At 32.9% G+C, this 12,458-nt stretch overlaps 1 protein-coding gene across 1 annotated transcript; it reads left to right on the top strand.

The window, feature by feature from the left end:
• The first annotated feature begins 9,592 nt into the window (after positions 1 to 9,592).
• LOC146944798 (uncharacterized) lies at positions 9,593 to 10,000 on the top strand. Its single transcript, XM_085747989.1, has one exon. It carries the CDS (start codon positions 9,593 to 9,595, stop codon positions 9,998 to 10,000), a length of 408 nt encoding a protein of 135 aa, XP_085604115.1.
• The last annotated feature ends 2,458 nt before the right edge of the window (positions 10,001 to 12,458 follow it).

Raw genomic sequence — 12,458 nt, 5'->3', positions numbered from 1 at the left:
CTTAAGAACTTTTATATATAAGATATAAAACATATGAGAACAATTTTAAATAAAAAAAAACAAAAAATTAGAAGTGAAATTTACAACAACTTTTTTGGCTCCGAAAAGTTGTCCTAAAGAAGAACTTTTATATATGAAAATGTAAAATTGACATCAAAAGCACAGTTATGCCCTATATAATCATCCAAGACCTCGGCATTTTTTTACTCTTTTGTGTCAGTAGAAGATCTGAGGACATTTTGGTCACTAAGGCACGGACAAATGAAAACAGGTTTGGTTCGGCTTTCAAAATGGACAAAGGACTTTAAAACACACTCCGAAAGGCAAACTCTTGCACAGGTATGGATTCGATTGTTGGAATTGCATCAGAAATATTGGAGGGATATAATTCTTCGTGAAATTGTTGGAGCAATTGGCACTCCTTTAATTATTGGCACCGTTACTCAAAATAAAATTTTTGGTGCTTGGGTGTTAGTTGATGTTGATTTTTCTCGCCTCATATTTGATGAAATTATGGTTGAAAGAGAGGGGTTTGCATTCAAACTAGCCGTTGAATATGAATGGATGCGTGACTTTTGTTTCCATTGTCAAATTTATCCTTTATGAAATTTGAGAGTGATATAAAATCAACTTTTGTTTGCATTCAAATTTATCCGTTGTCAAAATAAAATGAGAGTGAAATTCATCAACTCAACAATATAGAAGATCTATTCATATATTTAAAGTAGTTAACAACACTAAATTTATCCTTTATGAACTACACAATTCAAAGAGTATAAAAAATAATTGTTTCACTTGTAAAATGTAGAGTAACCCTACTTTATTTGATTAGTCGAACCAAATGATAAGTTCTAAGGCCAGTAAAAAAACGATTAGTCATAAGTAGATACCAAGCCAAAAGATTTTGAAGAAAGGAGGAAAAGAATTGTATTGTAACTGGTAAAGAATATTCGGATATGGCGCACACCATATTCAATCTAAAACTTGCATACCAAAGAGTGTGCAAATGAATATTCACTTTACATAGTCACTATCAAAATTCAATCTACAATATTTAAACACAAACATTTGAAATGAACATGCATACCTAATACCTCCGCCTTAAATAATATTTAAACTTTTCACCAACTGTCTGTTCGTTTTTATATCCATCACTTTGATCATGAATGCATTAAGAGAGATTTGTATTTTATTTTTAGCCCTTATGCAGCAAACACTTGAAGAAAAGCAAACACTATATTTTAATAGAGATCACATATTAATTAGACATTTAATCAAGGTTTAAATATGTAAAACGTTTTTGTAAGTTTGCGTGTTTTTAGTTTTCGTCCTTGTATCTTTTTTTATTCTAAAACAAACCTTGTAAATTACAAACGTTTTGATTTCCATCCCTCTCGTCAGAATATGTTACAAAAACGCTGATGTGTCTAACGAAAGCTGACATGACGTTGTTTGACGTGGCAAAACAAGCTTATGTGCCTTTCCAGACAAGATTACATGCATGGACCAAAACCAAAAACGAAAAGTTACATAGGGACGAAATTAAAAATCACTAAGTTACAAAATTTGAAATTAAAAACTCTTATTGTTCCATCGTTTTCCTATCTCTGTGTGTCTTCTTCCTCCCTGCCATATTCTTCTTGCATGAACCTGTAACATTATTTCCTTGCATTCCATTGTTGTAACTCATTCTGTTTCATTTGCAGACAGCAACAGTACAACATTGGAACCAAAGTGACACGTCCAGCAGTGCTACTTTCACCAAAAAATAACTTGAATACCAAAACCAAAATGTGTGCATCGAAAGCTAGCTAGGTTTTCAAACACTATGCATAGGAAGAATAAGAGAATGGAAAACATCAAAGATTAATGGGAAGAAAACATAACTTAAACCACCAGAAGATTAAAACAAATCAGTTAAATGATGCATCTGAGATTTGAAACATTAATCTACTTCCACGTACACACCAGTAAACCTTGGCTCTCTCTTACAAAATGAAGCAATTCCATATTCAAGTCTACAATCTCTTGCTAATTGATTTTTCCAAAAGAGAACTTGAATTTGTAAACAACTATGGTTTGAAGGTCTTTAATTATTTTATATACAAATAACTACAATTTCATAAGTCAAGATTAGACTCCAATTTGTACAACTAAATAACTCTATCAATGAACTTCTAAGAAACACATATTATATTACACCATCAAATATTCATTTGTTAAATTCCTTCACATGGCTAAATTAAATTGTTGAGCTCTTATTAATTTTAAGTGAAGTTAACTAAAAAAAACTTGGAAAAAGCATATTAAGATTTACTAGTTCCAGAATTAACCTAATCTATATAAAGACCCCTTTGGATGATAAAATGATGCTACAATATATATGAACACAACTACCTCATCCTTCATAAAACTACTTATTGATAAACAAAGAAAAATAATTTACTTCCTTGTATTATACTAGTACACAAAAACCAATAACCTGTGTTGATTTATGTTGTTAGATACTAGATTACTTACTATCCTAAAAAGTTCACTGTAGAGAGGATGGAACAGGGTTCCCACAACAACATTTGGTTATTTGATGTGGTAGGCAATTTGTGTTTGTTTCTTTTATTGAGAGAAATCATATTTCTTAATTAAAGACTACTTGAAATTTTGAATTGCCAACCGAGAATAAAAAGAAAATTCAAAGCCAACTTATCACCTTTTTCTAAATTTTCTCCCATAAACATGTACTTATTACTCATGTGACGTAGGACAAAAAATAGGACAAGTTTTGGCCTCAAAATGATGAAGTGTATGTTTGGTGAATGGAGAAATCATGGTGCAAAGTCAAGAGAAGCTCCGAATGGTATCTTTACAATTTCACAGTAAAAAGAGTTTGGGCAGAAAGAAGAAGAATATGGTAGAGAGAGGAAGAAGACGCATAGAGAGAGGAAAATATGAAAACAACAAGGGTTTTTAATTTCAAACTTTGTAACTTCGTTATTTTTAATTTTATCCCTCTTTAACTTTTCGTTTTTGGTTTTAGTCCATGTAATCTTGTTTGAAATGACACATAAGTCTGTTTCGCCACATCAAACAATGGCATGTCAGCTGTCGTTAGACACATCAGGGTTTTTGTAACGGATGTTGACAGAGGAACAAAAATCAAAACGTTTGTAACTTACAAGGTTTGTATTAGAACAAAAATGTACTCGAATGAAAACCAAAAACACGCGAACTTACAAAGACGATTTACATGTTTAAGCCTTTAATCAAATACATAATGTGCTTCAATTTCTAATGGCTACACAAAACTATGGAAGGAAACACCCTTAATTTCAAATATAGTAAATTTCATTTTCAAACCATAATTCTAAAGAGAACATACCATGATTCCAAAGAAAAGAAAAGGCAAAAAGAAGATCAAGAAGAGGAACAAACGCAAACAATGGATTAAAAAAACTCGCTGTAAGTCTTGATCCCATCCATGCACTTTACGGAGATATGCTTATTTTGTTACAGACATAAATATACTGTATTTGAGAACACACCAGCAATCACATCATTCGTTTTCAAAAATAATAGTAATAAAAATTAGGGGTGTTCAAAACCGAACCAATCCAATAGAAAAAGCACAAACCGAACCAATCCAAATCGAAACAGCAAAAAACCGCATTTGGTTCGGATGTATTCGAATCACTTTTTTACTCAACCGCATTGTTTGGTTCGGTTTGCAGTTTTGAATTTACCAACCGAACCAAACCAAACTAAACCAAACCGCAATATAAGAAAAACACTAATTAAATATATATCACCTAGACCAATACTCATAGAAATTCAATGGAAACTTTAATAAAATGACATATTTTTTCTCTTGTTAAGTTTCTTATTTGCTTTTTCTTTCAAAAATGTATTTATGTGCTACTTGAACCCTTAGAAAATGACAAAATTTTGTATTTCTTACAAAATTGGGTTACTTTTTTGTCCATGTTTTAATTTGGTCTACGTAGTTGAGAACATTGTTATATGATAATAAAATTGTAATGTTGGATGAAATTTAAAACATTACTGAAAATATGTTGTGTTTTACCTTTTTAATTTGATTTTAATGTTAGAAACAAAAAAAATTATTGTCTAAAAAAAACCGCACCAACCGATCCAATCCAAACCGCATTGGTTTGGTTTGGTTTGGTTCGGATTTTATTTTAAAAGTCAAACGGACCAAACCAAACCGCATACTTTTTTGTCTTGCTGTTCGGATGACTTTTACCCTCAAAACCAAACCAAACCGCACCGCGAACACCCCTAATAAAAATTAGGCTTAAATTTTTTCTACTTTTTATTAATGAATTTGTTGTGCTTAAATACAAAACATTTGTGGTTGTGCCTATCAAGCCTAGTTCATTTAGGGTGTGTTTGTTTTCAAGGAAAGATTGTGGGGAGGAGAGAAAGACTAAGGAAAGAAACATTTTCTCTAGTTTGGAACTCTCTAAAGAGCCTATCGAAAGAAAGAATCTCATGGGACCCACACATGGAAATCTTTCTGCGCCAATCTAGAGGGAAAGGTTGAGAAACAGCCACTTTTTATTTGAAAAGTCCATAACACCCCTACTTTTATTGCATTTTATTTATTTATGTTACTATTCTTTGTTGTCTCTCTCTTTTTATTTTTTCAATTTGCAGTTTCATTTTATTTTTTTTTCTTCCTATCCTAATGTTGTACAATAGAACTTAGCCACACCTTTTTTTTTTTCACGAAGTTGTAGACACGTAATTATATATATATATATTGTAAAGGGGGTGTATATATATAAGGGTATTTATGTCAATTGATAAAAATAGATCATTCTTTCCTCCAACTTTCTAATCCACTTTCTCTTAAACCAAACAACCAAAACAATCCCTTTACTTTCCACTCCATTTCTTTCCTCATACCATCTTTCCTTTTACTATCTTTCCTCTTACTTTCTCTTCTCATCCAAACATAGCCTTAGGCGTTGACTCCTCAAAATTTCCAAAAATTTGAAATTGACCCCTGGTTTTCAATTTTCAATGTTGGCCCAAAAATTTTAAAATTTACACCCAAAATATTCACTCTTTTCCCCCTCACACTCACCAAAAAAATCAATGGCTCACCAAAAAATCTCCAACTCATTCACTCATCTGGAAGAGAAATCCTTCGCGCAAACACAACTGAAAAATGTTTAGACACATATACATAAATAAGAAATTTAAAAGCTAAAAATAATTAAATGATATGACTAAATTCTTTTTTATTTATTTATTTTTCTTTGTTTATGTGAGAATACGACATTTTTTATTTGCTTTTGGGCCGAAGTAAAACTTGCTCCATCCGGAAACCCTCACTCACAAGTGTGTGATTTGCATTTATGGGTTATGGAAGCTTAGTTAATATTTTTTTCATTCTTGTATTCCCCTCACATCTCACCTCTCTAACGTAAATCTCTTTCCAAACTCTCTTTCTTTCTGCTCAATTTCAACCCCGAATTTACAATTCCTTTTTCGTTCATCTACAAATTCAACTCAAAATTTAAAATTGATGTTTATTTTTACAGCATTAATATAGAAGATGGGTTGGGTCAATCAACAATCTCATGATTTTTCATCTTATACCAGCAAAGGTATATCACTGTTATGTTTTTCTAAATATTTTTGTACCAATGTTTTTGTAAATGTTGTTTTTTATTTTAGGATTTTTATTTATAGATGTTTTTAGCTATTCAATGGTAAACCATTAAGTTTTCTTTTCTTCTTAAGGTTTGCAGAAATTATTATAAGGTTTAATGATGCATAAACTTGAGATATATTCGTTTTGGAACCACTTTCTTATGATATGTTTGACTGTATGAATGATGTGATGTACAAATTACAAGTTACATATATATGTACAATAGAAAACTAAAAAAAGACAACATGTTTTGGTTGAAGGTAATTAAAATAATAAAACAAATGTACAAATTTGTTGTTACAATACATCTGATCATGTGTGTAGACTGTATTATAGATAAAAATCAACAAATTTTTAATGTTCGTGTTTCTTTTTTAGATAACTAGCAAAATTGAGTCTTAGTGACTCACCATGGTCGGGTTAGTTAGCTACAATATTGTAGTTGTGGACGGAGTATGTGGGGGGTCGTACATGTGGTCGGATTTATGGCACCAGAGACTTTTTTGTCAACCTTCGACATGGGTGCACATCACTTACCTAACAATCTCAAAATCCTCATGGTTCCATGTTGAGATGTCTTTGGAGGCAGAGATGGACGCTATAATTAGAGCAGAGCAAACAGTTGAGAATGCATCAAACCCAATCCCAAGTGGCTACCGAGGCTGCTCAGAGTGTAAAAGCATGAGCTCATAATGCATAAGCTCGGGATCAGAATGGAGACACTCGGGCATTAGAGGTTAGGGAGCACTCCAAGAAGGTGGAGAATGATGATAATATTGAATTAAGGACATTATCTATGGAGCATCGTTGAGTTATGGAGCATCGTTCAGGTGAAGGATCTTGTAGTGCCACCCATCCTCCTTCACATCCTCATCACGGTAAATATTTGGATGATCAGTCATTGCACAACGGTTCTTGATGTTGTAGTCATTACATTGTTGTTATATAGTTTTAGACTAATTTGTAGTATTAGAACAACTTTGTTATGTTGTTAATGCTTTGAATTTTTAAGGCATGATTTGATAGTTGTAAATTTGTTACCTTGTAGTTTTAAGACTTATTTATAGTATTAAAAAGTTCATTATTGTAGAAGTGTTTGTTATACTAATGCATTATGACATTTTGTGGCTGATTTGATGTGTTATTTTGGTTTCATAGTATTAGGCACAAAACAGGGTTATTAAGTGCATGTTCAATTTCTTTAAAAAAAAAAAAAATTCACGTTCAATTGTTAAAAAAAAAAAGATTGTAGAGTAGTGTCGGTTCAACCGACGCTATATTACTACGCTGACTTTAGAAAAAAAAAAGTTCACGTTCAATTGTTAAAAAAAAAAAAAAGATTGTAGAGTAGTGTCGGTTCAACCGACGCTATATTACTACGCTGACTTTTCAAATGTTGACTTTAGCCTTAGACGAACTGACCCTAGGTGATTTAGTTGACTTTCCACATGTTGACTTTAGCGTCACCTAGCGTCGGGTAACGAACTCTACAGATTTTACTTGCCTTTAGAGTCGGCCACTCCTATCCTACTAGAAATTGTTGAGTTTTAAGAAGTTGAATAGAGTAGTGTCGGATGAGAGTAGAGTTGGATTTTATCTCAGCCATGCCGACTCTACATTAGCCTCGGATGGCTTGCAGCCGACACTACTGCATTGCTTCGACCGTTTTAACTTCGGCCCGACTCCGACGCCAAGCCGATGCAAAATCAGTGTTAGTGTTCGTTTTTGCCCATTCAGCTTGGGTTTTTTGCCGACGCTAAACTATCATTTTGTAGTAATGAATGTTGAGTGAGATAGGTCTCTTGTTAAGTTCTTTGATTAGAATTTGCTTGAATTTTATCAATGGTTTCCTTACAGTTGTGGAGATTCATCTTGGCTCATCAATCATTTTGATTATGGGGTCTGCCTTCTTTTTCTTCTCAATTCATGTTTGATTCTTATTTTCTATTTTTATCTACTACTTTCTTTGAAGAAATTACTTGGGTAGATCTTTCATCTCATGTCCATATCATTTCGTATTTAAAGTTTTTCAACAAGTGGGCATCTTTGTCATTACTTAATGTTCTTAGTATTTTGTGTTCTTCATAAATATAAAATTTTAGATTGAATAAATTGTATTGTGACCCAAATTGTTGTGTAGTCTTGCGTTATTAGTTGATTATAAGTGTTATAATATGTGTGGAAATGTTTAGTTTGGTGATTATTAGCTTCATTTGGCTGAAATTTGGATTATGCAGATTCTGGAAAAGGCATTTAATAAAAAGTTGTTCATTTTTATTCAACTTCATTGTATAAACCATTGAAAGTTTGAATTTAGTACCCTACCACCACTATATTTCTATCATTTGTTTATTTAGTTCCATTCTTTCTTGTTTTGTCTTAGAGTTTTCCTCTTTAAACTCTTGTGTTCATAGCTTTTGTGGATTTGTTGAATTAACTGTGTTTGATTCTTTTGTCAAAAAAAAAACTGTGTTTGATTCATGATTGAGTTCATTTTAAGAACTAGAAAGAAGAGTTTGAGCAGAAAAAGCAGGAGTGTCCACTATAGAAAAATCCTAAATTTGGAGATAATCCAAAAGAAAAAAGACACAAATAATATATTAGAGATTTTGTATTACACTGGAACTATGTTAAATATCTTAAAGAAAATTGGCAAAAAAAGTGGCAAGAAAATAGAAAAGCTAGCAAAATGAAAGAAAGTGGTGGAAAGAAAAGTTTAGAATGTCTTTGAAAAGAAAGAGAAGGAAAAAAGAGGAAAAACATAAGAATGAGAACCAAAATAGGAGTATTCTTCAAACAAAATATTCTCGCAACCAAAACTCTCGAACCAAACTGACCTAAGGAAAAATTCTCGCAAAACATTGACTTTGAAAGTAAAGAGATAGACGAAGGCAAGATTGAAAACCTCTTTAAACAAGAGAATGAGGTGAATGACGAAACGCTAGTGTGTATAAGTGATTGGTTCTAGCAACTCTGATCCTTCTAATACTTTATTTCATATATCTCTTGTTAAATTGTTTTGAGAAGTTTCTACCTTCTATGCTTGCTAGGTTTGAAAATTTTCATCTTGAAATGTTTAACTTTAGTTATTTCCATAAGCCAAATTTGAGTGTTGAAACTATGAAGCATGAAATCTTTACTACATATTATTCTTCTAAACTTTGATTTGGGAATTATTATTTTAGACTTGTATGAATTTCTTGATAAATGTGTTGTTGTGCTTTTTAATATTAACTTGGTTCATGACAACAATTTTGAAGAATATGTTGGGATTACTAAGAAATATTTAGATTTAGTTAATACTTTGTCTCCTTATATTTGTTTATTTTATGAAAATACGATGTACGCACAAAATAAGCCTAGAGATTGGTGTCGCTTATGGTCCATTTTAGACCTTGATTTAAGTAGGGATATTTAGAACCTTGTTTGAGACTACTTTGACATAAATTAGAATTTTTTCTAATGATAATGATAAGTTAGCTTGGTATCTTCTCTAAGTTCTTCTATTAGAATATGCTTGAATCTTATCAATAACTTATTTACTATTATAGTGATTCCTCTTAGTTTATTGATTATTTTATGGTGATGCATTCCATCTTTATTAGTGTATATTGTTTATGTTATTAGGCTTTTAGATACAATGGGCCTTACTCTAGTTATGCCTTATTGTTGTTTTTCATTCAGACTTGTATATATAGGTGAAACGCACCTATATTCTTTTCACTCTTAATAATAATAGTTTTTTCATATCAATATCAAAACATATATTCTTGTTATATGGTATCAGCGAGCAACCAAATACGATTCCGCTCCATTAACTTTCGTAACCCTAAATTCCTCTTTTTTTTTCTTTTTTTTTTTTTCAATTCCAACCCAAAACCCTAAAATTCTTCCTTTGTTCTTTTCGTTTTCATCATGGCTGAAGAAGATTCTTCTGATTCTGATGTTCAAAGCAACATCAATGATCGAGTTTCCAAAGATCCTTCGCAAGATCCACGTAGTCCGTTCTTTCTCCATCCAAGTGAGAATCCAGGCACCGTTCTTGTTTCTCCGCCTCTCAATGACAACAACTATCACAACTGGTCACGAGCAATGCGGCGAGCCCTCTCATCGAAGAATAAAATCAAGTTCATCAACGGTACCCTCCCTCAACCCCCTGTTCTTGATGAAAATTATGATCTCTGGGAACGCTGTAACAACATGGTAATTTCTTGGATCACTAGAACCCTTTCCCCTCATATTTACCAAAGTACGATTTGCATTGATTCTGCTTATGAATTGTGGAAAGATCTTGAAGATCGATTTTCATTTCTTTTATTTTAACTCAATTTTCAGCAAAGGTCAAAACAATTAGAAGTGATAATGGTTTGGAATTTAAAATGCCTAGTTATTATTCTTCTTTAGGAATTCTTCATCAAACTTCTTGTGTGGAAACCCCACAACAAAATTCCATCGTTGAAAGAAAGCATAGACATTTATTAAATGTTACTAGATCTCTTCTTTTCCATTCCAAATTACCTAAATGTTTTTGGTCTTATGCTTTAAGTCATGCTACCTTTCTTATTAATAGATTGCCTACTCCTGTTATTAATAATAAAACTCCCTTTGAGTTACGTTTTAAACAGCCCCCTACCTTCCTTGACCTCAAAGTTTTTGGTTGTTTGTCCTTTGCTAGCACTTTGGTTCAGCAAAGAGACAAATTAGACCCAAGAGCAAGGAAGTGCATATTTTTGGGATACAAAATTGGTACCAAAGGTTATGTTTTATTTGATCTCACTACTAGGAGCACTTTTATTTTCTAGGCATGTTCTTTTTCATGAAGAAATCTTTCCATACAAAGATTTGCATCATTCAACTACTGAAAATTGCTTGCATTCCGATGTTAATGACGACCCTTTGATATTTGATGATTCATTTATGTCTTTCCCTCATAGTCAACAACATGATCAACAAATTCAAAGTAATTCTCCTCAACCTGAAATTGTTGCAGATTCCCCTTCAAATAACAATGAGCAACCCATTTTGAGAAAATCTGATAGAATAAAAAACCCTCCGGGTTATTTGAAGGATTTTCATTGCAACAATGTTTTTAGTACAACTAATAATCTTTATCCTTTGTCTAAGTACTTGTCATATGATAACATTTCACCTTTTCATTGTGCCTTTATTTCTTCCATAACTACACATCATGAACCCTCTAGCTATAGCCAAGCTGTTCAGCATGAATGTTGGAAGCAGGCTATGAATGATGAGCTCAATGCTCTTCATCTCAACAACACTTGGATCATCACAGATCTTCCCCAAGGTAAGAAACCAATAGGATGTAAATGGGTGTACAAAATCAAATATCAAGCAAATGGTGATATTGAAAGGTATAAAGCTAGATTAGTAGCTAAAGGGTTTACACAAATAGAAGGTGTTGATTTCTTCGAAACTTATTCTCCTGTTGCAAAACTTACTACAGTTAGACTTTTAATTGCTATTTCTTCTTCCCAAAACTGGCATTTACATCAATTAGATGTACACAATGCCTTCTTGCATGGTGATTTGGAAGAAGAAGTTTACATGAGTTTACCTCCTGGTCTTACTTCTTCCAAATCCAACCAGGTTTGCAAATTAATCAAATCAATTTATGGATTGAAACAATCAAGCAAACAATGGTTTTCCAAATTATCAAATGCTTTGATCTCAAAAGGATACAAACAATCTGTTTCAGATCCCTCCCTTTTTATTAAAAATAATAATGTTTCCTTCACTGCTTTGGTTATATATGTTAATGATCTTATTCTGGCTGGAAATGATATTGAAGAGATCACTAGCATCAAAAGGTTTCTTCATAATAGATTCAGAATTAAAGATTTGGGTTATTTGAAGTACTTCCTTGGTTTGGAGATTTCAAGATCTCAGTCTGGTATTCACATTTGTCAGAGAAAATATGCATTGGATATCCTATCTGACACGGGCCTCCTTGCCTCAAAACCAACACCTACACCAATGCAGAGGGGCACCAAATTATCACAAGAATCAGGCACTCCACTTTCTGATCCTGAATCCTACAGAAGATTAATTGGAAAATTGATTTATCTCACCAACACAAGACCGGATATATCATACTCGGTACAACAGCTCAGTCAATTCATGAACAAACCAACCACTCTTCACCATGAAGCTGCCATAAGAGTCGTTAGATACATCAAAAGTTCTCCAGCATTAGGACTTTTCTATCCTTCCAAATCACATGTACAATTGAAAGGATTTTGTGATTCAGATTGGGCAACATGCCCGGATAGCAGAAAATCCATCACTGGATTCTGCATTTTTTTGGGAGAATCCTTGATTTCATGGAAGTCCAAGAAGCAAGCAACTGTTTCCAAATCATCTTCGGAGGCAGAATATCGCGCTATGGCGTCTACGGTCTGTGAGTTGCAATGGCTTACATATATACTCAAAGATTTCAATGTCCCTTATGAGTGTCCTTCACTACTTTATTGTGACAGCCAGTCAGCTCGCCACATAGCAGCAAATTCCTCCTTTCATGAAAGAACAAAGCACATTGAATTGGACTGCCACATAGTTCGAGAAAAATTGCAACAAAAACTATTTCACTTGCTTCTTGTTTCATCCTCACAACAGTTGGCAGATTGTCTACCGAAACCACTGGATCTGGTTCCTTTTAATTCATCCATGACCAAGCTAGGATTGAAGAACATTTACTCTCCAGCTTGAGAGGGCCTATTAGTGTATATTGTTTATGTTATTAGGCTTTTAGATACAATAGGCC

The sequence above is a fragment of the Medicago sativa genome, chromosome 2 (assembly GCF_051527215.1).
Source record: "Medicago sativa cultivar Bolivia chromosome 2, Bolivia_mono, whole genome shotgun sequence".
In the NCBI taxonomy this organism is placed as follows: Eukaryota; Viridiplantae; Streptophyta; class Magnoliopsida; order Fabales; family Fabaceae; genus Medicago; species Medicago sativa.
The sequence above is the reverse complement of the archived record's forward strand: the minus strand, read 5'-3'. Positions and strand labels throughout refer to the sequence as shown.

Coding starts and splice junctions, on each gene's coding strand:
- LOC146944798 (XM_085747989.1), top strand. CDS start 9,593: ATGGCTGAAGAAGATTCTTCTGATTCTGATGTTCAAAGCAACATCAAT.